The sequence below is a fragment of the Phoca vitulina genome, unplaced genomic scaffold, assembly GCF_004348235.1.
Source record: "Phoca vitulina isolate PV1807 unplaced genomic scaffold, GSC_HSeal_1.0 scaffold58, whole genome shotgun sequence".
Classification (NCBI taxonomy): Eukaryota; Metazoa; Chordata; class Mammalia; order Carnivora; family Phocidae; genus Phoca; species Phoca vitulina.
Genome location: NW_022589761.1, coordinates 7,670,973 through 7,697,947, shown reverse-complemented (window position 1 = coordinate 7,697,947; position 26,975 = coordinate 7,670,973). Strand labels below are relative to the sequence as shown.

The 26,975-nt window shown below is 42.1% G+C and overlaps 1 protein-coding gene across 2 annotated transcripts; it reads left to right on the top strand.

The window, feature by feature from the left end:
- The first annotated feature begins 234 nt into the window (after positions 1-234).
- Positions 235-26,975, top strand: ZNF875 (zinc finger protein 875). 2 transcript variants are annotated; one of them, XM_032390192.1, is made up of 5 exons: positions 235-995; positions 1,394-1,481; positions 11,555-11,681; positions 12,156-12,251; positions 23,309-26,975. In XM_032390192.1, the coding sequence occupies exons 1-5, from the start codon at positions 724-726 to the stop codon at positions 24,988-24,990; spliced, it is 2,265 nt and encodes a 754-aa protein (XP_032246083.1). In that variant the 5' UTR covers positions 235-723; the 3' UTR covers positions 24,991-26,975. The 2 variants fall into 2 exon arrangements, with proteins under 2 accessions (XP_032246083.1, XP_032246081.1); XM_032390190.1 differs by having other exon boundaries at positions 23,306-26,975.

Sequence of the window (26,975 nt, the reverse complement as noted above, 5' to 3'; positions counted from 1 at the left end):
ATTAATGCAAAAAAATTCATTATGAACAAAACTGTCAAGTTCTGCTTCCTCTTCACACCCATCCCCCCACCTCCCAACCACAACTCCGGTAAATTTCCCCTAAGTGGCACCTAGCTTCCAATAAAAAACCCAGGGATTTCTGATCAAGCCACGGTTCCTCACCACACTACTACTTCTACCACCAGGGGGCCTTTTGCTCTTGGTCTCAAGTCCCGCCTCCCCACCCACCAATATCCCAGGGACACAGGACTAGAGCCGTCCACCAATATCCCGGGAGTTAGCCCAAGCCGATCCCGCTCTCCTAGAAAATAGCCTTGGCGTTCCCTGCGCGGACTGGCGCACCAAGGCCGGTGTCGCTCCTATCCCGGAGTCCCAACAGAGCGTCACTCCACTGCTTCGTTCCCCAAGATCTTTGCCCTGAGCTGCGCCCACTCGCCCCAATCCGGACCCTGGTTTCTGCTCCTGGAAGGGCACACAGGGCGGAGCCTTGGCGTGGGTTACCCCAGCTCACCCGTGCCGCTGAAGGTCAGTGCGCACAGTCTGTCCACCCGCCTCCGTAACACCGGCGGGGCGCCAGGACCACATTTTCTAGAATCTTCGGGCATTTCTGCGACTCTCTCGTGGTCCGCAAGATCTCATTGGCCCTCGGAGAAGAAACATGTGCACCTTGCGGTCTGGGCATCTTAACGTGAGCTCCTAAGCTTCGTTGCATGAGAGGTGCAGATGTCAGAGTCACCCTGCCGTTGGCGAAGCCTGCTCGCCCACGACCTCTCCATCCCAAAGACTACACTCTCCAGAGGCCCGCGCGGCCACTTCCGCTGTCCCTGGCGCTCTCCTTGCTGCGGAGTTTACGTAGCCGGAGCACTTCCGGCTGGTGGGTCCCGCCCACTCGCTGGTTGGCGGCGGGGTAGGCCTCCGTATTCGGTCGTTCTCACACTTCTGCACTTGGTTCCCGAGCCTCAGCCTCAGGATCGGCAACGTGCACCCTGCGTCACGTGAGTGCCCTGTAGTCATTGCCTCGTCCAGTCAGCACGTCCCGCTGCTTGTCCCTGTTTTACTCGTGGGGACACAGGCTGCCTCTGAACTCGGGCGTTCTTCCATAGGCATTCCAGGCCATTATCTTTTTCATTCCAGCCCAGAGAGTTAGAGAGAGACACTTACTCCTTTGCAGGGGGACATGGGCTCCACTCCGTGGCCAGAGCTTAGGGCTGAATTTGAGGGTCCTCGGTCACTTTGAACCCTTTTCCCAGGGCTCTGGATGGGAATTGGGTTGTGCTGGTGATTTCTGTGACACTGAACCCCCAGGTGTGGGGCTCCGGAGCCGACCCCGCCTTGACTGCTGGAGAGGGGCTTTTCCATCTAGACACGCTCTCGTTTCTTTTCACATCCCCAGGTCTATCTCTGAGACTTTGCCCTTCTCCAAGGACAGCATTCAGGAGACCAGGAAAATGGCCACGGGGCTCCTGAAAGCCAAAAAAGAGGTGAGAATTTTCATCAAATTCCATATTGGCTGCCAACAGGATGGATGGATCTGTTCCTTTTTCTTGCGCTGCAGGCTGCCTTGTTGGTATTGGGCAAAGTTCACGCCTGTTCCCGGAGGAGTGGTGGCTAATCTTACATGGAGTCCCCTCCTTCAGCGTTCCTTTCTGCTCCATCCATACCTGTCACCCGCGAAGTGGTCAGTTGTAAACAACACACATGGAACAGTTTAAGTAAAAATACAGGAACATCCAAGCTTGACTGTCCAGTGGTAAGGATGCAGGACAGGGACGGCAGAGATGCTTATGACCTGAAGTGGTTAGGGAGGGCTTCCAGAAGAAGTAGGGCTGTCTGAAATGCCCCTGAGGGTTTGGTAAGTTGGAGAGTTGGCAGAGCAGGGAAGAGAGCAGGAAGCATGGTTAGCCTGAGGCTGGGCACACTGCCCTTGCCACAGTGTGGGAAGATTGTAGTGGCCAATGGAATTATTTAAGATTGATTTTTAACTATGTGCTGGTGAAGATACAGACACGTGGGGAGCTTGATGGTCTGACCTGAATTTTATACTGAGAGCATTTTCAGCATCAGGCAGTTGGGGAGATTTCACCAAAAATTCTGGATTGCCTGCCTCTCTGAAAATAAATTGCACTGTGGTGTCAGGGAATTCACACTGAACATTGTCCTGCAGAGTTTATTTGCTGCACTGTCCACAGTATCTTCCAAGCTCAGGTTGAAACCATTGACTAGTTAGCATTTTGCCTACCTCTCTCATTTATATTACCTACCTGGTCCCTGAAGGATTTTCATTTTCTACCTCTTAGTCTGGGTGGCTAGGTTAAGTGCCAGACTGAGGAGTGTAGATTTTGTCTTTGAATAAGCTAGGTTTTGAAGGATTTTGGGAAGGAATTTGATATAAGGAAATCAATGACATGGATGTATAGGGACTTAAAGGGGAAACTTTCTAACCCCTATGAATGGTGGCTATGATGACCTTGACTTAATTGAATGTGATTAACAGTTATTGAGTGCCAACAAAGTTGCCAGGCTGGTTTACTATAATTTTTGATATGCATTAACTTGGCTATTTCAGATCTGCCTTGACTATCCTTATTAAAAAAAAATGAGAGGAAAATTTAAGCAGAAAATGAGACCTCAATTTATTCTTTCTTTCTCTCTTTTTTTTCTTGAGACCTTGATTTATTCTTAATCCTGGCCCTCTATGGTAGAGATTTACAGTTTCCTGGATGTTATCAGAACAACTTTGAGAGTTCTGTGTTTCTCATTTATATTTCATTCATTTGAAAGTGTTAGTACCAAGAATGCATAATAAATCTAATTCAGAACATTTCCCAAGGTAACATTGAATATTTTGTGTGTATTTTCTTCACTACTCATAATGTTAATAGGAAAGCATTCTGATTTTCTGGGAAAAGCCAGACATTTGTGTGAGCTGATTTTTCCCTGCCCCTAATACTTAAAAAAAAAAGTATTGGAAGAACTAATCAAAGGGTACAAGCATTTGAATGGAGAAGTCGTTTAAGATGAAACCTCTGTGCCTAGGGGAGTACCTGACACATAGGAAATGTTGAGTGCATAGAGGAACCACAGCCTTAAATAAATTAATTTGAAAGAACTAAGTAACAAAGGAGTTTCTGTTGTTTGTGTTGGTATGTTATTTGGGGCATATAATTAACTACATATTTCAGGGGGTTTGGGTAGACTATCCAGGTACTCTGATATGCCTGACATGTGAATTATACAAACCAGTTTAAACAAATATACAGTTCTATATTAGGTCACTGGCAGGGACCTTTGCCTGAGAGAATAAAGTAAAATTTGTAACAAACGGGATGGGCTGGCAGGCGCATGATGTTACTAATCCTTAGCATTTTTTTCACTGACTCCATTGAACAAATTTGCTGACTGTCTGCTGTGTGCAGAATACTTGATGGATGACAGTCAGTAATGTGTAAAGGCACAGCCTGCACCTTATGGGTCTTCCATCTTATTTTGGGATTCTGTTACCATTGGGATTTTGTTTCATTTTACACACACACACACACACACACACACAAACTCACACACATTTTGACAGAACTTAATGATAAGATCAGTATATTAAAGATAGTGCCAGTGTATCTACCCAGACCCATATTTTATAGGTGGAGAAAAGCCAACACTTAACCCACTGGAAGTGATTTCTATAATAGTGCATCAAATGGATGAACCCATCCACTACTTTCCACTTTGGGGGGATCATTTTTATTATTTTTTTAATTGCAGTATAGTTAACATACAGTGTTGTATTAATTTCAGGTGTGCAATATAGAGATTCAACACTTCCATACATCACCCAGGGCTCATCACAAGTGCACTCCTTAATCTCTTCAATCCCCATCACCTATTTCACCCATTCCCTGCCCCCACACCTCCCCTCTGGTAATCATCAGTTTGTTCTCTATAGTTAAGAGTCTCTCTCTTGGTTTGTCTCTCTCTCTTTTCTCTTTTGCTCATTTGTTTTGTTTCTTAATTTCCAAGTATGAGTGAAATCATATAATATTTATCTTTCTCTGATTGACTTACTTTGCTTAGCATTATACTCCCTAGCTCTATTCATGTTGTTGCAAATGGCAGCATTTCATTCTTTTTTATGGCTGAATAATATTTCATTATATATATATCACATCTTCTTTATCCATTCATCTATTGATGGACACTTGGGCTGCTTCCATAATTTGGCTATTGTAAATAATGCTGCTATAAACATAGGGGTGTATGTATCCCTTTGAATTGGTGTTTTTGTATTGTTGGCTAAATACCCAGTAGTGTGATTACTGGATCATAGGGTAGTTCTATTTTTAACTTTTTTTTTTTTTTTTAAATTTGAGAGAGAGCAGGAGTGGGGGGAGAGGCAGAGGGAGAAGCAGACTCCCCACCAAGCAGGGAGCCCAGTGTGGGGCTCAATCCCAGGACCCTGGGATCATGACCTGAGCTGAAGGCAGACTCTTAACTGACTGAGCCACCCAGGCGCCCCTATTTTTAACTTTTTGAGGAACCTCCATACTGTCTTCCACAGTGGTTGCACCAGCTTGCATTCCCACCAACAGTACAAGAGGGTCCCTTCCAGTTTGGGGGAGCATTTAACTTAGTCCCAATATTTTAATTATTGTAAATTTTGCTTCTGTGATCAATTTTGTGCATGAAATTCTTTTATAGGTTTGTATTTATTCTCACAACAAAAATATGATAAGATGAGTTGAAATGACCATTTCAAAGCAGTGGGGACTCACACCAGTTGGAGCTTTGGAACTCTGCCTGTTCTAAAACATTTGATTGTTTTGATTATTTCTTCTGCTTTTGAGGCCCCCTTCTTCCATCATGATGTCTGCTTTATGTTTTGCAGTTTTCTTGTTTTGTTTTTATTGTTATACTGTACAGTTTTACATCCCCAGGGTAGACCTGCCAGTGCAGATCTTTTTCTTTTCTCACGTGAATGTTTACAATAGTGTCCTGGTTGGTTTCTACATGTTGATATGGTCCTTTGCTACGCAGCATGTTTCTGTCATCCTCATTTTCCCCAGACATTACAGTAATATCACTTTTCTGTTCAGAAGTCCTCCTCCAACAGATTGCTGGGCTCCGCATGCTGATTCAGTGGTTCTGGGCTAGGGCCTGAGAATTTGTATTTCTAACAAGTTCCTAAGGGATGCTGTTGCTGTAGGTTCAGGGCCCACACTTAAGACCAGTGCACTGAACTCCGCTGCCTCTGTTGGGTCAGCCTCACAACAGTGTCTTAGGTATTCAGAACACTCCTCATTTCAGATTTATTTATTAGAGAGAGAGAGAGAGAGAACGCGAAGGGGGAGGAGCAGAGGGAGAGAATCTTCAAGCAGACTCCCTGCTGGGTGTGGAGCTGAACTAGGGGCTCCCATCTCACGACCCTGAGATCGTGACCTGAGCCGAAACCAAGAGTTGGACGCTTAACCGACTGAGCCACCCAGGCACCCCAGGACACTCCTCATTTCAAATGTGTTGTCCTGTTTCTGACATGTTCTGATTATTAATTCTGAAAGTGTGTTTATTACCAACACAGTGGAGTCATCTCATATACACCTTTAACTTAGATTAATTCATTTTTTAGGAGGTTGGCTGGAGGAAGGAAGAAAAATAACTGTTTGAGTCATTCAGAGGAATCTATCCTCTTTTCCATGTAATGATTTCAGGCTCAGGAGTGAGAGAAAGATGGGAGGACTGACTCTAATGCTTGCCAAATCTAAGGAGTTTCTTTTTTTTTTTTTTAATTTTATTTATTTGTCAGAGAGAGAGAGCGTGAGCACAAGCAGGGGGAGCGGCAGGCAGAGCAGGCAGAGGGAGAAGCAGGCTCCCTGCTGAGCAAGGAGCCCGGGTGTGGGGCTCTACCTGGGATCATGACCTGAGCCGAAGGCAGCCGCTTAACCAACTGAGCCCACCCAGGTGCCTCCAGACCTAAGGAGTTTCTGTCAGCATGAGCATCATATCAAGTCAAGGATGATATTAGTTGTAAAGTATTTTTCATCTAACATGACATTCCTTTATCAGTATATCAGTTAGCCCTTGCTGTATAACAAACCATCCCAAAGCTTATTGACTTAAAACAAAGTAATTTATTAGCACACGGTTTGAGGTCAACATTTTGAGCCAGGCATAGATGGGCGTTTGGGAGGTTTCACCAGGGCTTGCTCATGTCGCTGCAGTCTGCTGGCAGTTTGACTGGGGCGGGATGACCATCCATGCATGACAGTAACAAGCTAGTTGGTTAAGGTTTTTTTTTCCCCCATGTGTCTCTACTTCCCCTAAATGATGCTTACAAACTGCTTAGTTGCTTCTTTAGCTCTTCTCTTTTTTAAAAAAAATATTTTATTTATTTATTTGGGAGAGAGTGAGAGAGAGAGAGATCACGAGCAGGGGGGAAGGGTAGAGGGAGCCCGATGCGGGACTCCATCCCAGGACTCTGGGATCATGACCTGAGCCGAGGGCAGACACACTCAACCAACTGAGCCACCCAGGCGCCTTAGCTTTTCTCTTTCTATAAGTTCTCGTATGTGGCCAGAGGCATCCAACTGAAGCCTTTAGCAGGGTTCCTGGAGATCTCATTAGCCAGATCTGAAATCATTCGGTATTTTTTTCTGTTTTCCAAGTTGAGTACAGGGGACAGTGTTGCCAGCACGTAAAAGGCAGGGCCTTTCTCAGGCTGCCCTAGTGGTTTCCTTAACCACTTTTCTAGCCCCCACTAACAGTTTGTCTACTACTTTCCCCACTGGTGCTGATAACCTCCGCCGTTCCTGTTCCCACAGCTAATGCCACGTGTTTTGGGTAATTGTGATGGCACTTCATTTCTATCTACCAGTTCGGCTTAAAACACAATCATTTATTCGTTCACAGTTCTGTGGGTCAGCAGGTAGGCTTGGCACAGCAGAGGGGTTCTTCTCTCGATTTACCGGGGCTTACTCATGTGGCTGTAGTCCGCTGGCTGCTCAGCTGGAGCTGGATGGCCTTACATAGCTGGTGGTTGACAGGCTGGTTGGCTGAGGTACCTCAGTTCTTGGTTCTCTGTGTGGCCTCGTCAGCAGGCAAGCTCCATTTATTTACATGGCAGCCTCAAGGTTGACTGCACAGAAAGAAACAAGGCCAGCCCCAAACCCAAATGCCTTCCAAACCTTTGCTTGCGTCATGTTTGCCGATGTCCCTTTGGCTAAAGCATGTCCCACGGCCAAGCCTAGCGTTAGTATAGGAGGCAAATGCATAAAGGGTAGAAAAAGAGAAGCATGATTCATGGCGGAGGGGGCGGGGGATTGTTACAAGATAGGATATTATACCTTTTGGCTGCAAGCAACAGGAAACCCCACTTGGGCTGTTCTAAACAATAACTGAGCCCACATTGAAAGAAAGTCCAGAGCCAGGACACACTTTGGGGTTGGTCCTCTCCCTTCATAAGCTTATCAAGGACTGGGGTTGTTTGATTCCTCCACCTGACGCTGTTGACAGTGTCAGCCTCATCGGGCTAGTTCCCCTCACAGCCGTAGGATGTTGATTCTTAGCAACTTTGAGTCTCACAACAACCCTAAAATGTAAGTCATATTATAATACCCATTTTTAGAAAATTGAGACACAGAAATGTCAAGTTACTGATGCCAAGTTGTGGGAGAAGGAGGGCTCTCATTTGAACACACTCTGTCTCCAGAGTGTCCTTTTAGCCCCTGAGCATTTCTCAGACTTTTCTGTCAATCAGAATCACTGAGAAGCCTTGTTAAAACAGATTGCTGGGCTCCGCATGCTGATTCAGTGGTTCTGGGCTAGGGCCTGAGAATTTGTATTTCTAACAAGTTCCTAAGGGATGCTGTTGCTGTAGGTTCAGGGCCCACACTTAAGACCAGTGCACTGAACTCCGCTGCCTCTGTTGGGTCATTTGTGCCCGTGTTTATGAGCTTTAGGCAAAGTATTGGCTCCGCATTACTCCATCTTAAAAATGTAGAAGTCTTCTGCTACGATCCAGCAGCACGCTCCTGTGTCTTGTCAGTTCTCATCAGCCACCAATCCATTCTTCAGCTGACAAAGGGATAGGTTACTTTTTTGCCAGTCACGCCTCCCCTTGAGTTGGATTTAGTGCCACCAGCTGCTAGCTGAGTTGCTCCTCAGTGAGAGAGGTTTGGAATAGGTCATGGAGAGTCATCCATTTAGTGTTTCCATACCCCCCTACATGTGTGGCTCTCAGACAAAGAAACCATGAATTTTTCCAGGGCTGTAGGAATACCAGTTGTGTTAAACTTGTTGAAAGAACATAGTTGGTCTGCAGTGTAGCTTCTTTGTCAGAGATTTTCTAGGTATTTGTGCGCACGTGTGTTTGTGTGTGTGTGTGTGTTCATTCTAAGAAGGGGTTTTAAAAACCAAATCACCACAGGGGCTAGGCAGATATCTGAATGAATGAATAGTCTTTTCAATATTTAATTATGAAAAGTTTCAAATCTACAGAAAAAAATATACCTTAACATTGACTCACATACCCACCACCTAGATTCAACAATGAATATTTTGCTACACGTGTGTTACCACCTATCTATCCACATGTACACTCATCTACTCATCGTGTACACTCATGTGTACTCATCAAGGGTATTACTCATATATTACCTTCAATGCACAGGAGAGGATAGGATTTTATATTCCTTTGGCCTTTCGAACCCTCTGTAGTCTGCTATGACCTGCCTGCTCTCTTTTCCAGCTAGCCACTTTTCATTCCTTATTTCCTCCCATCCCAGATGTCTTATCTGGAGGGCCCACCCCTGTTATTTCTCCTCAGTCCTTCAAAATCCTGCCTGCCCTTTATGACCAAGATCATACCTTCCTCTCATAAAACCTGCTGTGATCTCTCTATCCTACAGTGACCTCTCCCTCTTGAGATTCCTCTGACCTACTGATTTTAAACCATGACTATACTTAGGAGCCTTTGAAAGTATAAAAGCCCTCTCCCCAGAGAGTCTGATTTCATCCATTTGTGGAGAGACCCAGGAGTCCATAATTTAAAACACCACAGTTAGTTCTAAAGTACAGCTAGAGATGAGGGGTAAGAACCATAGTTCTCACTCATCCTGGCTGTGCTTTATTTATAATTAATTACTTTGATGGAGGGCTGGCTTCTGGGATTGCTATTACCAAAGGTGGGGGGGGCAGGGGGTTCCTGTTTTAAGGCCATTCCACAGCCAGTGCAGAACAGTTGTGCTGATAGGGAACAGGAAATTTAGGGGAGCGTCCCCTGAGAGGGCACAGTGTAGAATTAGTTTGGGAGGCACAGTGTCATCCCTTAAGGGGGATGGTATTCTGAGAAGGGATGCAAAATCAAATCACCAAAGGGACCAGGCAGGGAGCTAAATGAAACAAGTAAGGTAGGAGTTGCGGCAATCTGCCAATAATATGGATGGGCTAATGAACCCCTAGTGTGGGTCACCTTCAGCCATCTGTGGCCCTGCAGCCATGCGAAGCCCAGAGTGGTCAGATTTATGGATTTTTTCAACAGGACTCATAAGTTGATATTTTCATGTGAAATCATCCAACATATAAAGGATATAAAGAAAATGTAGTGTATGGCTCAAACTAACCCTATCTATGGACTGCAGAGTGTGTCCTCTTTTAAAATCTTAAAAAAAAAAAAAAAGATTATTTATTTTAGAGAGAGGGAGGAGGGGCAGAGGGAGAGAGAGAGAATCCCAAGTAGACTCCCCACCAAGCACAGAGCCTGATGTTGGGCTTGATGTGGGGCCTGATCTCACAACCCTGAGATCATGACCTGAGCCAAAACCAAGAGCTGGACACTCAACTGATTGAGCCACCCAGGCGTCCCAGATTATGTTCTCTTTTAAAAGACAAAAAAACTGATGGGCTAGGAAAAATCCCTGAACTGGATCCCTAGGCTCCTTGGGGCTTCGTTTCTGCACCACCTCCACACCAAGACACCTCACCAAAACCTTCATCCAACGACCATTTATATTCCCACCCTCCAAAGTATAGCGTTCTAGGTAGCAGAAGGGCATTTGAAACTTTGTTAGGGGAATAATAATAGTAAGTGCACATTCAGTCACCTAAAAATATTTGACTGCTTAGTGTTTGCAGGCTCTGCTTTGGGCACCAGGGCAATAGCAGTGAACAATGCATATAGAACTTTCAGTCTAGTAGGCAGTCAGAAAATAAAAATGAGTAATGCATTATCTAGAGTTAAGGGGGTACATTAAAGCAGCAGAGGGGAATAAGAACCTGAGTGAAAAGAAAGAATTCTAGAACGGCTAGGGAAGTCCTCCCTGAGCACTTACAGTGTGCAACAGTCCTTTGTCTTGAATCCTTACATTTACCAACTTCTCTGATCCTCAGCACAGTCCTATGAGATAAACACTGTGTTTTCTTGGTTCACAGTAGAAACAGAAATGCTGAGAGGTTAGCTAATTGCTGAAGGGTACTCTAGTTGGGGACAGTGTGATTTGAGTCCATAGTCTTTCCAACCACACACTTGCACTCTTCGGGCAGGATCAGGGCAGCTGGAGTGTGAGCAAGGGGGAGGAATGGGTCCTGCTACAAAGTATTGGTGGGTACTCACCCCCCAGAGACTCAGCGGCTTCAAGTAGGTAGAGCATAAATGCTTAGACCAAGTAGTCTCTGATACTCTTCAAGCTCAGTAAGATGATTTTTTTTTACTGTTTAACTTCGTGTGTGTGATGTCTTCCTCTTCTCCCTGCCTAGATTTAAAGCTCCCAATGTGAAGGGACTTGTGTTTTGCTTTCATCCCCGGTAGCAGCTAGCCTAGAATGTTGACAGTAATGGGTGCATAAATGATGCTGGCTGGATAGAGAAAGGAGAATAATGGTCTTTGAACCCTTGGGACTAAGGTCATATAGGAGAAGAAAAAAAAATTGATTTTTCCTCTACGTATTTTGGGTTCATTGGCTGGGGCCTTATAAATTAGACCAACAAAAGACGGAGAAAAGCAAACAGAAGTTTATTAACAGATACACATGGGAGCACTCAGTGATGAGTAACTCAAAGGGGTGGTTAGAACTTGGGCTCATACAGCATCTTAACAAAAGAACAATAACTTTTTAGAGAAGCGACAAGACAAAGGAAAAGCATTTTGAGTTTTGAGGATAGCAAATTGTGGTGGAAGATAAGGGGTAGTTAGTAACGTTTGTTGTGTGGATTCCTTTGGTGCCATCTCCTGGCTGATAAAGGTCTAGAGTTGTTTCCAGAGATTGACTTCCTATTCTTCCCGGTAGAGCCGGGAGGGGAGATACTTTCACAAATTTATGTTCTGCTCTTAGGCAGATAGGGGGAGAGCAGAGAACTTTTCTTGTGTCTCCTTCTTCTCAATGCCTTCAGCCCAAAATAATCCTTATGCCAAAATGGCATAAATTGGAGTGGCATATTCTGCTACCCTTCATTCACAATCCAAAGTAGGGTTTAGAAATATCTACCTCCCACAGGGAAGCCTTTTGATTGCTTATCCTGAGCTGCGAGCAAGGCGCACTCCGGATGAACAGTGCTGTGTTTTGTGTTAAAGGCATTCGTGGCATTCAGGGATGTGGCTGTGGACTTCACCCAGGAGGAGTGGAGGTTGCTGAGCCCAGCTCAGAGGACCCTGCACAGGGAAGTGATGCTGGAGACCTACAATCACCTGGTCTCACTAGGTAAGAATGGTTTCCCTTAGCACTTAAAATCTGCCCCACAGAGTATTTTCTACATATCATGAGGAAAGGCTACCCAGGAAGCAGCTTTGTCCTAGGGTTGGGCTTAGAAACAATAAGCCCCCCCCTCCTCAGGGGAAATCTGGATTTAGTGGAATTGAAAACATGTAGATTTACTCATGTTGCCTTTAACACTGCATTTCCACGCCTCTTTCTCAAGGCTGGGGCTCTCTTTTTGCTTTATCTTGTTTGAAACCTAGGTGATTTTCCTTCACTAAGTGTTAATATGCTGTTTTCCTGACCAGAGTCACCTTTACTTACTCAGCTCTTCTGAGGAGAGTTCACAGTTATAGGTCCTTTGTATCGCCCTTTGGGTTTCCCTACGCATTTTGGCTCTGAGTTAAGAAATGGCCCCTTGAGCCCATAACCAAGAATCTCCTTGTTGTTGTTGTTGTTGTTGTTTTTCCCCATGAGCAGAAATTCCATTTTCCAAACCAAAACTCATTTCTCAGCTGGAGCAAGGGGAAGAGCCCTGGATAAAGGAGAGACAACATCCGCTGGGCCTCTGTCCAGGTGAGTGTGACGCAGGGTAGATGGGACCATCCACAGCTTGGAAGATAGGGAAGGAGGAGGCATCTCTCAGGTACGGGGAAGAAGCTCTTCTCAGGCCTCTTAGGTCATTGGTAAGTCTGCCTGGCATGACCTCCCTTCCAGAATATCATTTTCAGTTGGAGTGGGGGAGCTTTCTTGGTTTCCTTGTTTCTTTCCTCCACCAGGAAGCCTCCCTTCCTTTTACTTGGCTTGCCTTCTTCATCATGTTCAGTCTTTCCTCATTCATGGGCTTCTTTCTCTTCTCTTGATCTTAAAAACTACATCTATCCTATGGACATTAAGTCTGCCACCCTTTAGATACTTTCCAGTTTCCCGTAGGTGAAATGTAATTGATTATTTCTACCTTTCCAATTCCCATAATTTAAAAAATGTGTTACTCAGTAATTAAGATTACAGCAAACTATGAATAATAAAAAAATATGCTCTCATGAGCCAACATCGAAGCTTAAGAAATAAGGCATTACCTAAACAATTGAAGTTCCTATTTCCCCTACCTCCCCATACCATGCCCAAAGGGAACTGTTTTTTCAAAATTAGGGATTTATAAATCTTATGCATGGCCTTTTGCTTTACTTCATATATGTGAATCCCTCAACCATCTACAGTGTTGTTTGACATTTTTAAACTTTCATTAATGTCATCATATTATGTATATCCTCCCGTAGTTTGCTCTCTCCACTGACACTGAGTTTGTAAGATTAACCCATGTTGATATATGTTGTTCTGGTTCATTCATTTTCACTACTATATAGTATTTATTGTATTATATGCATAATTACAATTCATTTATCCATTTTATTTTGTTGGACGTCTATGTTTTTACCAATTCTGGCTATTAAAGAATGCACTGTAGGGGTGCCTGGGTGGCTTGGTTGGTTAAACGTCTGCCTTTGGCTCAGGTCATGATCCCAGGGTCCTGGGAACGAGCCCCGTGTCAGGCTCCCTGCTCAGCAGGGAGTCTGCTTCTCCCTCTCCCTCTGCCCCTTCCCCTGCTCGTGTGCACTCTCTCTCTCTGAAATAAATGAAATCTTAAAAAAATTGTAACTATAAACATTCTAATACATGTGTCCTTGGGCATATAAGCCCTTGTTTCTCTAAGATAGATGCATAGGAGTAGAGTAGCTGAGTCAAAGAGCGTGCACTTGTTCATCCTGCCTAGGTAATGCCAAATTGCTCTCAACAGTTATTTCATTAGTTTGCAAGGCTGCCATAACAAAGAGTTATGTTTCTGACCATCCTTTGGGTATGAAATGGCTTCTCACACCAGTTTTAATTTAATTAGCATTGAGTTTGAGCATCTTTTCCTATGTTCCTAGGTTGATTAGCATTGATGTTCCCTCTTCTGCGAATTTCCTGTTCAGATCTCTAGCCTGCTTTTCTTTTACTTGTTCATTTGTAGAAGTATTTAAATAAATCCTGGAAATGATTCCTTTGTCCATTAAATGTATTATGTCCATCTTCTTCCAATCTGTGGACTGCCTACCTGCTTTATAAAAAGCTGTTTAGGGGTGCCTGGGTGGCTCAGGTGGCTAAGTGTCTGCCTTTGGTTTAGGTCATGATCTCAGGGTACTGAGATCAAGCCCCATGTTGGGCTCCCTGCTCAGCGGGGAGCCTGCTTCTCCCCCTCCTCCCCACTCTGCTCTCTCTCGCTATCTCTGTCACTATCTCTCAAATAAATCTTTTAAAAAATAAATAAAAAGTTGTTTAATTTTGAAATAATTTAAGTCTCAGTTTGTAAAAATAATACAGCAAGTTCCCATCTATTCTTTACCCAGCTTTCTCCAATTTCAAAACCAGGAAGTTGACATTGGTACAATACTATTAAATCCACTACAGACCTTAATCAGATACAGATTTCATCAGTTTTTACATGTACTCTTTTGTTGTTGTTGCATAGTACTGTGAAATTTTGTCACTTACATAGATTGATGTAAGTGCCACCACAGTAAGGATACAGAATGTTCCACCACTAGAAAGAAACTCCTTCATGCTACCCTCCCTCCACCCTTAACCTCTGGCAACCTCTGATCTGTTTCCCATTACTTTCATTTCAAGAGTGTTATGAAATTTACCCAATGTTTTAATGGCCTTTAATAATAATTTCATAAATTTTAATGTGTTTGGATTTGTCAAATTTTTTTGTGTTGTCTGTATGTGTGTCTGTCTGATTTAAGAATTCCTTCCCTCTGTCAAGATCATAAAGACATTATTTAGATTTTCTTCTTTAAATTAAAAAATATTTTTGCTTTTTACAACTTAGGTCTTTAATCTGTCTGGAATTGATTTTGTGTGTGTTGAGAGATATGGGTCTATTTTTATAGATTTCTAAATACGTCACCATCAGACTGGGCCCCATTCATTGAATAATTCATTTTCCCCAATTTTTAATGCCACCTCTCGTATTTTGAATTTCAGTATATGCCTGGATCAATGTCTGAACTCTCTTTTATTCCATTGCTGTATCTGCTTATGCCTACACCAATATCACACTGTTTTAATTTCCTATAGCTTTGTAATAAGTCTTAGTGTCTGGTAGGGTAAGTCTTCCTGTCTTATTCTTGTCTCTGTAGCTTCAGCCCAGTGGGCTTTTATTATCAGCTTGTCAGATTTCATAAAGTCTCCTGTCAGGATTTTGTTGTAGTTGCATTGAATTTATATATTCAATAATATACATATATTAATATATTCATTAATTTAGAGAGAATTGACATCTTTTAGAATATTAAGTCTTTCTCTTAGTGTGGTGTCTTCTTTCACTTATTTATTAATACATCCTTATCACTACCTCTTGCAAGGTTTTATAATTTATAATGTAAATATACATCTTTCTTTAAATTTATACATAGGCTTATTTTTTTTGTTGTTTTGAGAGTTACTTTTATTTTGAGAGTTATGTTTTTAAAAACTAAATTTTTATAATTTTTTGTTAAAATGCAGAACTAAAATTCATTTGATCATAATGAGCATATACCAGCAGCCTTGCTGAATGGTTTAATTAATTCCATAATTTGTCCTGTGTGTGTTCTTTGGAGTTTCATATAGAGACAACTGTTTCATCTGTTTATTTTGCCTTTTTTTTTTTTTTTTTGCTTTGTTCATCATGTCTATTATATTTATTATGTTTGAACTTCTATTTAGTATTTCCTTTCTATTCTTACTTTGGGCTTATTTTACTATTTCTTTCCCAAGTTTTTAAGATGGATGCTTAACATTGTTACTTTTCAGGCTTCCTTCTTTTCTAATATAAGGATTTGAGACTGTACATTTCCTTCTATTCTCTTTTTTTTAAGATTTTATTTTTAAGTAATCTCCACATCCAACATGGGGCTCGAACTTACAACCCCAGGACTAAGAGTCATGTGCTCCACCGATTGAGCCAGCCAGGCGCCCCATTTCCTTCTATTCTTAACACATATTTGGAGCTTCTGTTCCATCTCTGAATCCTAACCCATGGCACCTTGAGCCCATAAGGCTGTGGTATTTCTCCACTGCTGTAGTTGTGTGTGTTGGGAGTGCTTTGTAGCAAGAAAATTCTTACCCCTCCCTTTTTATTGCAGTTTTTTTAGTGTGAACTCTTTACTCCAGCCAGCTTCTAGTCACTTCTGGGTGTTTTCCAGTGGCTTGAAGTAATTATTTATTGTATTTTATCCAGTTTTATCATTGTTTTCTGCAGGGGATTCTTGTGACTAATTCAGTCTGCTGCCATTTTCAGAAGTAAGCTTCATCCTGTATGTTTTTGACTTGACATTTGGAAATTACTTCAAAATTACAGAAAATTTGCAAAAATAAAAATAGTACAAAGGACACCTTTATATCCTCTACATACACACATATGTGGAAAAATATATGGCATATATGTTATTATAAAATGGCATCAGGGGCACCTGGTTGGCTCAGTCGGTAGAGCATGCAACTCTTTTTTTTTTTTTTTTTAAGATTTTTTTAAAAATTTATTTATTGACAGAGAGAGAGAGACAGCTAGAGAGGGAACACAAGCAGGGGGAGTGGGAGAGGGAGAAGCAGGCTTCCCGCTGAGCAGGGAGCCCGATGCGGGGGCTCGATCCCAGGACCCTGGGATCATGACCTGAGCCGAAGGCAGATGCTTAACGACTGAGCCACCCAGGTGCCCCAAAGCATGCAACTCTTGATCTTGGGGTTGTGAGTTTGAGCCCCATGTTGGATGTACTGATTACATAAAAATAAAATCTTTAGGGGTCCTGGGATCAAGCCCTGCATCAGGCTCTTTGCTCAGTGGGGAGCCTGCTTCTCTCTCTCCCTCTGCCTACTGCTCTGCCTACTTGTACTCTCTCTCTCTGTCAAATAAATAAATAAAATCTTAAAAAAAAACACAAAAATCATTAAAAAAAGTAAAATGGCATAATAGCATCACCTATTAATATTTTATATTTGTGTGCTATCTTATATGCATGTTCTCCCTTCTCCTTCCCCCCTCAATATATATGTATATATATTTATGTATATGTATATATGTGTGTGCATATGTTCATATGTGTATGTTTGTTAAAAGGTTTTCTAAGAAGGATAGTAATCTCATATAACCAGAATAGTTATCAACCTCAGTAAATTTAACTTTGATACAGTAATTTTATCTAATATCTACTTACATTATAATTTTGTCAGTAGACGCAATAATATCTTTTTTTTACTCTCCAGAAAACAATCCAGTCCAGGTTTCAGTAGTGCATTTACATGTCATGTCTATTTAATTTCCCTTAATATAGATCATTTCAGTAACCGTTCTTTGTCTTTTATGACACTGATATTTTAGAAATATAGTCTTACAGTTTTGTTTTTTTTTTTTAAGATTTTATTTATTTATTTGACAGAGAGAGAGACAGCGAGAGAGGGAACACAAGCAGGGGGAGTGGGAGAGGGAGAAGCAGGCTTCCCACAGAGCTGGGAGCCCGATGTGGGGCTCGATCCCAGGACCCTGGGATCATGACCTGAGCCGAAGGCAGACGCTTAATGACTGAGCCACCCAGGCGCCCCTAGTCTTACAGTTTTTTAACAACTTCATTGAGATAAAATTTATATACCATAAAATCTAGTTATTGTAAGTGTACAGTTACATTATTTTTGGTAAACGTTTATTGTATGATCGTTACTTCCATTTAACTTTAGAATATTCTGTCATTCCAAAAAGCTCCCTTATGCCCATTTGCATCTGTCCTTCCTCCCATCTGAGCTCTGGGGAACCACTGATAACACTGTCTCTATAGATTTGCTGTTTCTGGACATATTCTATAAATGGTATCGTAAAATATATAGCCTTTTGTATCTGGCGTAATATTTTTGAGGTTCATCCAGGTCATGGCATGTATCAGTAATCCATTTCTTTATTTTCTTTTTTCCTTTTTAAAAATTTTTTTTATTTTTTAATTTTTTTAATTAATTTATTTTTTATGTTATGTTAATCACCATACATTACATCATTAGTTTTTGATGTAGTGTTCCATGATTCATTGTTTGCATGTAACACCCAGTGCTCCATGCAGAACGTGCCCTCTTTAATACCCATCACCAGGCTAACCCATCCCCCCATCCCCCTCCCCTCTAGAACCCTCAGTTTGTTTTTCAGAGTCCATAGTCTCTCATGGTTCGTCTCCCCCTCCGAATCCCCCCACTTCATTTTTCCCTTCCTACTATCTTTTTTTTTTTTTTTTTAACATATAACGTATTATTTGTTTCAGAGGTACAGGTCTGTGATTCATCAGTCTTAACACAATTCACAGTGCTCACCATAGCACATACCCTCCCCAATGTCTATCACCTAGCCACCCCATCCCTCCCACCCCCACCACTCCAGCAACACTCAGTTTGTTTCCTGAGATTAAGAATTCCTCATATCAGTGAGGTCATATGATACATGTCTTTGACTTATTTCGCTTAGCATAATACCCTCTAGTTCCATCCACATTGTTGCAATGGCAAGATTTTGGGTTTTTTTGATGGCTGCATAATACTCCATTGTGTATATACACCACATCTTCTTTATCCATTCATCTATCGATGGACATCTTGGCTCTTTCCATAGTTTGGCTATTGTGGACATTGCTGCTATAAACATTGGGGTGCATGTACCCTTTCAGATCACTACATTTTTATCTTTGGGGTAAATACCCAGTATTGCAATTGGTGGGTCGTATGGTAGCTCTATTTTCAACTTTTTGAGGAACCTCCATACTGTTTTCCAGAGTGGCTGCACCAGCTTGCATTCCCACCAACAGTGTAGGAGGGTTCCCCTTTCTCTGCATCCTCGCCAACATCTGTCGTTTCCTGACTTGTTAATTTTAGCCGTTGTGACTGGTGTGAGGTGGTATCTCATTGAGGTTTTGATTTGGATATCCCTGATGCCAAGCAATGTTGAGCACTTTTTCATGTGTCTTTTGGCCATTTGGATGTCTTTGGAAAAATGTCTGTTCATTCTTCTGCCCATTTCTTGATTGGATTATTTTTTGAGTGTGCACATGTGTTGGGGGGGAGGGAGAGGGAGAGAGAGAATCCCAGGCAGGCTCTGTGCTCAGCACAGAGCCAGAGGCAGGGCCAATCCCATGACCTTGAGATCATGAACTGAGCTGAAATCAAGAGTGGGAAGCTTAACCAACGGAGCCACCTAGGTGGCCTAGTAATCCATTCCTTTTTATTGCCATATAATATTCCATTGTATGGACATAGCACATTTTGTTTACGCATTCAGAGACTGATGGATATATGGGTTGTATCTACTTTTTGGCTATTGTGAATAGTGCTGCTAAGAACAATCATGTACCAGTCTTACTGTGGGCATACATTTTCATTTGGGGGTCGATAAGTAGGTGTAAAATTTCTGGATTGTATGACATGTTTACATTTAACTTTTTAAGAAACTGCAAAATTATTTTCCAAAGTGGCTGTACATTTCTATTAGTATTTCTATTTTACTTTTCTGTTTTCTATTTCTACATTTTCTATTAGCAGTGTGTTTCTCTACATCCTTGTTAGCACTTAGAATTGTCTCTAATTTTGATTACAGACATTCTAGTGGGGTGTGTAGTGGTATTTCATTGTGGTTTTAATTTGCATTTCCCTAGTGACTGATAATATTGATCTTTTTCTTTTTTAAAGATTTTATTTATTTATTAGAGAGAGCATGAGCGGGGGGCGGGGCAGAGGGAGAAGCAGACTCCCTGCTGAGCAGGGAGCCCTATGCGGGACTCAATCCCAGGACCCCAAGATCATGACCTGAGCTGAAGGCAGACACTTAACCAACTGAGCCACCAGGCGCCCTATGTTGATCTTTTTATGTGCTTAGTAACCCTTTGCATATCTTCTTTAAAGAAATAGCTATTCAGTTCTTTTGTCCATTTTTAAATTGGATTGTTTTGTCTTCTTTTTGAGTTATAAGAGTTTTTCATATACTCTAGATACAGTCCTATATCAGATACATGGTTTTCACATACTTTCAACTCTATAAAGTCAAGTTTCAGAAAAAAGACAAGTCTGCGGCTTGTCTTTTCATTCTCTTCATGGTGTCTTTTCAAGCATAAAAGTTTTAAACTTTGGTGATGTCCAACTTAACAAAATTTTAAATGGATTGTGCTTTTGGTGGTGTAACTAAGAACTTTTTGTCTTTTGTTTAGAATGTTTGGTTTGCTCATATTTAATATAATTATTGATATGGTTTAAGTCTGCCATTTTGCTACTTATTTTTTATGTGCTTCATGTTTTTTTATTCCCCTACCTTTTGGGTGTGTGTGTGTATATAATAATAATAATTATTATTATTTATTATATATATAATTTTTGTAGTTATTTTCTTAATTCAGCTCTAGGCATTAAAAATGCATCTAATTTAACATAATCTACATAATTTACAGTTATCATGTTTTATAATAATCTTATGCATTTCAGAGAAATTAAGAGAAGAATGGAGAAAAATATACATATGTAGTCTTTTATATTTACCCACATACTTACCAGTTTTGGTGGTCCTCATTTGTTCCTGTGGATTTGAGTTAATGTCTGGTGTCATTTCTTTTCAGCCTGACAGACTTATTTAGTATTTCCTATAAGGCGTGTTTGCTAGCAACAGATACTCTCTGAGTACTTGTTAATCTGTGAATATCTGTATCAATTTCATTTCTGAAGGATAGTTTCGTGAGAATAGAATTCTTCCTTAGTAGCCTTTTCACCTTTATTTCAGCACCTTGGATAAATCATTCCATACTCCATTGTCTCTGATGAGAAGTTAGCACTAATCATATTGTTTCCTCCTGTGCATGTTGAATCATTTTCCTTTTGCTGCTTTCAAGATGTTCTCTTTTGTCTTTTTTTCTGATAGTGAGCAGTTTGGCTCTGATGTGTCTCTCTGGGGCTCTCTTTATGTTTTTCTTTCTTTTTTTTTTTTTTTAAAGATTTTATTTGAGAGAGAGAAAACACAAGAGTGGGGAGGGGCAAAAAGAGAGGGAGAAGCAGACTCCCCGCTAGGCAGGAAGCCTGATGTGGGGCTCCATTCCAGGACGCCTGGATCATGACCCGAGCTGAAGGCAGACGCTCAACTAACTGAGCCACCCAGGCACCCCTGGAGTATTTTTTTAAAGATTTAAAAAAAATTTTTTTTTAAGATTTTATTTGAGAGAGAGAGTGCACTGCGCACAAGCACAAGTGGTGAGAGAGGCAGAGGGAGAGGGAGAAGCAGACTCCCCGCTGAGCAGGGAGCCCGATGTGGGACTCGATCCCAAGACACTGGGTTCATGACCTGAGCTGGAGGCAGATGCTTAACCAACTGAGCCACCCAGGCACCTTCTTTATGTTTTATGTTTTCTTGCAGTTTGTTGAGCTTCTTGGATTTATAGACTAATGTTTTTCAACAAATTTCAGACTTTTTAGTTATTATTTCTTCAGACATTTTTTTTCTGCTCTTTTCTCTGTCTTCTCTTTCATGCGTTCCCATTACACATAGATTGATTTATCTGATGGTGTCCCACAGGTTTCTGGGGCTCTTTGCTTTACTTCGATCTTTCTTTCACCTGGTTTTTCAGTTTAGGTAATTTCTATTGATTTATCTTCAACTTCATTGTTTCTATTGCAAGCCCAAATATGCTGTTGTATCTTCCTAGTAATTTTGTCATTTCAGTTAATTTACTTTTTAATTCCAGAGTTTCCTTTTTTTCTTTTTAATAATTTTTATTCTTTATTGAGATTTTTCTATTTCTCAAGTTACCATACTTTAAGTTTTTACATGTTGTTTCCTTTAGTTCTTTAAATATATTCATAATATCAGCTTTGAACTCTTTCTTTCCCCCTGTAAATCAACATCTGGGCCACCCAGCAACAGTTTCTATTGTCTGCATTTTTTCCTCAGTATGGGTCACTCTTTTCCTGTTTCTTTGGAAACTGGATATTTTAGTATGTTTTAGCCCCTCTGAGAGCTGATGATGTTTCCTGCCTAGATATTGTTGTTGCCAGTTTTAGTAACTTTTCTAGACTAAATATGTGGAAAAAGTTTTCTCTGTGAAGGTGATGTTTCCGCTTGATTTGTTATTGTATTCTTGTGTTTATTTTTAATCCTGGCTTCCTGATTTCAGCCTTGTGTCTGCAGGGCTTAGTGATCTGCAACAATTGGCAATAGGTTGTGTTCAAAGACTTTGAACCAGTAAGGCTCCCTACCTCTGCCAGTGGATAAATGGGTGGGTTGGGGAGCTCATTCAAATTCAGATAGTTTCCAAGTCTTGTCTGGCTTTTTACTTTCCACTGATCCCTCTAATTTTTCCTCTGTACCTGGTTATAGTCTCTGTGTCAGGCAGGGTTATGTGCATAGCTTGGGCCCCAGCCATCTCCCCTGCTTTTGCAAACAGCCTTCCAGTCAGCCAGGGCTGTGTGGAGAGTTTATCAAGCCCCTCCCTGGCTCTCTCACTTTCAGGTTTTCCCCTGCTGCATTTCTGGATGGTCTACCAGTCTTTTTTTTTCTTCTTCTTGTTCTTCTTTTGGTCCCAACCAAGAAAGACTGCAACCTCAGATAGCAGTCACTTGGTGGCCTTCCCTGTTCGCTTACCACCTAGATCACATTTATTGACAGTTCCACCCAGCATTGGTTTTTCAGCTTCCACTCAAATCAGGTGACTGTCCCCGTAGCAGCAACAGAACTGATGGGTTTTATGACCTGACCTAGTATAACTGCCATAACACCCAAGCTGGGAGATTGGAAGGGTGAGAGCAACTCCAGGCAATCATGCTCCAGATTCCCACTTTCCTTATCCAGAGTTCAGTGTTTTTCATGAATAAATACTTCTTAATGTATTGTATGTGTTGATTGATTTCTGGAAGTAAACTATTTACTCTGTCAAGTATTGTGAAAGTAAGTTTTTGGTATGAGTTTTCTACATTTTTTTTTTTTTAAGATTTTATTTATTTATTTGACAGAGAGAGACACAGCGAGAGAGGGAACACAAGCAGGGGGAGTGGGAGATGGAGAAGCAGGCTCCCCGTGGAGCTGGGAACCCGATGTGGGACTCGATCCCAGGACCCTGGGATCATGACCTGAGCCGAAGGCAGACAGTTAACGACTGAGCCACCCAGGCGCTCCAGAGTTTTCTACATTGCAGTAGGACAAGGGGCCAAAACCTTTTTCTGTAAGGGGCCACCCAGTAAATATTTTAAGCTTCCCAGGTCACATGCAGTCTATTGCCTCATTGGTTTATTTGTTTGTTTGCTTATTTATTTATTTCTCTTTCTTTCTTTGAATCCTTAGAAAGGTAAAATCCATTTTTAGCTGGTGGGCCATACAAAAACAAGTTGCAGGCTGAATTCGGCCTACCTGACAAGTTTGCTAACTCCTGTGATTAAAAATGTAGTGTATAAAGTAAAGTGAAAAATAGCTCTTCTTATAGATGCAAGGATGTCTGAGTGGGAGACAGGTTGTGATATAAACATATTATAAACGACCGATGGGCAAAGCAAAATGGCCCCGGCCACCCTACTTGTGGCTACTCTGACTCAAAATATTCTTTCTTCAGCAGGATCAAAGCTAAACATTCAACCTTGTCCCCACTGCCCACTGGCATTCGCTAGTCAGCAAGGCCTCAGCCAGCATGTGTGGTTCAGTCACCTTCCTCAGCTCTTCTCAAGTTTATGTGCAGGAAACCATCTCCCCCCGGGGAAGCACTATCCAGAAGATCAAAACCAGCAGCAGAAGCAACTCTTTGGTCAAACCTGCTGGAGTGACAAAGCAGAAATTCAAGAGACAGAAGAAGACTCCAAGCCCTTGTTGGGAAGAGTAAGCAAAAGAGGCACTTCAGAGGCGTTGTCCAGCCCACGGCAAGAACAGCCAGTAAGGTCCAAGCAAGACAACACAGCAGTGGACACAGGGCCCAGCCGAGACCAGAGGACAGACCTTGGGGGAACAGACAAAGTGTTGCATGGTGTAGAAGTCTCAGGATTTGGAGCAATCAAATATGGGGAGTTTGGGCTAGGCTTTATGAGGGAGTCAAACCTGCTCAGCCTCCAGAAGATGCACACAGGGGAGACACCTTACATGTACTCCGAGTGGGGACGGAGCTTTAGCAATATGTCAGCCCTCATCAAAAACCAGAGGACACCCTCTGGGGACAAGCCTTATGTGTGCAAGGAATGTGGACGAGGCTTTACCTGGAAGTCAAACCTCATCACACACCAGAGGACACACTCAGGGGAGAAACCTTATGTGTGCAAGGAGTGTGGACGAGGCTTTACTTGGAAGTCAAACCTCTTCACACACCAGAGGACACATTCAGGGGTCAGGCCGTATGTGTGCAAGGAATGTGGGCAGAGCTTCAGCCTGAAGTCCAACCTTATCACACACCAGAGGGCACACTCGGGGGAGAAGCCTTATGTTTGCAGGGAGTGTGGGCATGGCTTTCGCCAGCATTCACATCTCATCAGACATAAGAGGACACATTCGGGAGAGAAGCCCTATGTGTGCAGGGAGTGTGAGCAAAGCTTTAGCCAGAAGTCACACCTTATTAGGCACTTAAGGACACACACAGGAGAGAAGCCCTATGTATGCACAGAATGTGGGCGCCATTTTAGCTGGAAGTCAAACCTCAAGACACACCAGAGGACACACTCAGGGGTTAAACCTTATGTGTGCCTGGAGTGTGGGCAGTGCTTTAGCCTGAAGTCAAACCTCAGCAAACACCAGAGGTCACACACGGGGGAGAAGCCGTTTGTGTGCAGGGAATGTGGGAGGGGCTTTACCAGGAAATCAACCCTTATCACACACCAGAGGACACACTCAGGGGAAAAGCCATTTGTATGCAGGGAGTGTGGGCGAGGCTTCAATGATAAGTCAACCCTCACTTCACACCAGAGAACACATTCAGGGGAAAAGCCTTTCATATGCAGGGAATGTGGCAGAAGGTTTAGCCAGAAGCCAAACCTATTTAGGCACAGGAGGGCACACTCAGGTAGCATACCCTTTGTGTGCAGGGAGTGTGGGCAAGGCTTTTGTGATAAGTTAACTCTCGTCACACACCAGAAGGCACACTCAGGGGGGAAGCCTCACGTGTGCAGGGAGTGTGGGCAAGGCTTCAGCCGGCAGTCACACCTTATTAGACATCAGAGGATACATTCGGGAGAGAAGCCTTATATTTGTAGGAAGTGTGGGCGAGGCTTTAGTCGGAAATCAAACCTCATCAGACATCAGAGGACACACTCGGGATAGAAACCTTGTATGTACGAGTGTAGTGAAATCTTTAACCAAGACTCGTACCTCGTGAGACGCCAGAAGTCACACCTAGGGCTGTGGCTTTAGTAGTAAGTCAGCCATTGCCAGGCACCAAAGTGGAGACATCTTACGTGTGACAGGCGTGTTCACGAGCCTCAGGGTAAGAGTCCACATCTCCAGTCCACACGAAGGAGAACTGCTGGCTCATTTTCAGGAGCTTGGCATTCCCTGATGGGGTTGGTGGGTTGTGGAAGATCTGTCAGGTAACGTGATGGAAGGGGTACTTTTAAGTAGGTTGAAATTAGGGAATGGAGGCTCTTCTAATGTCATTTCCCAAGAATACTTGGACACTCCTTACACAGTAGCCTGGATGTTAGAGAAACAGCAACACTAGAGCTCATCTCTTAATGTCTGCCTTACCTTCTGAGAACAAGAGACTTGACAGAAACCACGGCCGACTTAATCTTGGTTTCCCAGAGCATGACCCAGCAGAGTCAGCTTCAGGGAGAGTTTGGGAAAGGGTGAATTCATGGGATCAGAGATGGTGCATGGGTAGAAGAAGGTTTTATTATGCAAAGAGCTGACTGGTGAGAAAGACTGTGACTATCCTAGCTCTAGGTTTTGGGAAGAAGTATCCATTTTTGCTTGTTTCCTGGGACCGTCTCTGGTTTCCAAGTTGAATCCATACTGAAGATATTTTTATTTACTGGTGTATTTAGACTAGAAATGTATCCTATGCTTTCATGAAGAAAACACACATATACAGAAATAGAAAATGAAATTACTTTCTATTCTTCTTTGAATTACCATACTACATCCCACAGGTAATTCTTTGGTTTAAATCTTTCCAACCATTGTAAAATATATGATTTTTCTGGTTGGGAATACTCTCTTTTTGAGAATGGTGGTGTCCCACAGATTCATGTATAATTCTGAGCCAAGGCCCAATTTTTTTTCACAGAAGTTGACTAAATGATTCTGAGTTTTATTTGGAAAATAGAATTTGAGGAATGGCGGGATATTAAGGACTATATAATAACATGTCTTTTTATCTGTGGACAGATACCTAGAATAGAACCGTATAAAAATAGAAAAACTCACTTGTATATGAGTATTTAGAAAGTGAGGAAGCAGGATTTCAAGTTATTATGAAAATAGCAAGTACAAGATTCAGTGTTTGGGTTATTGGCTCTCAACTGAGGGAAAAAATAAACATAAGTTCCAAAGTCTCAATATCCAAAGTTAGAGTTAGGAAATCACTAGCTCAGATAATATGAGGTACAGAGCTCTTTTTAATTGAATTGAATTTTTTATTTTAAGTAGGCTCCATGCCCAACATGGGGCTTGAACTCACAACCCTGAGATTGAGTCACATGCGCTAGTGACCGAGCCAGCCAGGCACCCCAATGTGTAGGAGTCTTAGTTTTCGTTCAAAATCTAAGTTTCAGTGGAGTGAGAAGAACCTGGTGAAGAATTACGGAATATTATCCTAGATGGAGCTGCTGGTGCGGCTTGCCCTTCTCATTCCTTCCCATGGCAAATCCTGGCCTGCTGCTATTCCTCCTTCTCAATAGAAAAATACTTTGAGAGTTTTAATCTCTTTGCATCTTAGAATTGAATTACTTTTTTCCATAAAATGATGTCACAAAAATAAGGATTCCAAAAGTAAACATGTGTCTTTTTTACTGTTTTATTTTAACTTTAAGAAGAAATATTTCAGTTTTCAATGTAATCAGTCCGTAAATCCAAAAGATCTTGCCTTAAATTATTTAAAATTCTCAACAACAAAAAATAAAGCATTGCTGATATCTGAAGATTCAAAGAGATTCAAAGAGACTCAAACCCGGGGAGGCATTTATATAGAACAGCAACCAAACAGAGACTGGAAATGGTAGAAAGATGCCCTACACTTTGGCCCTACCCAGTCCCCACCTGTACTGATTCTTTTTTTTTTTTTTTAAAGATTTTATTTATTTGACAGA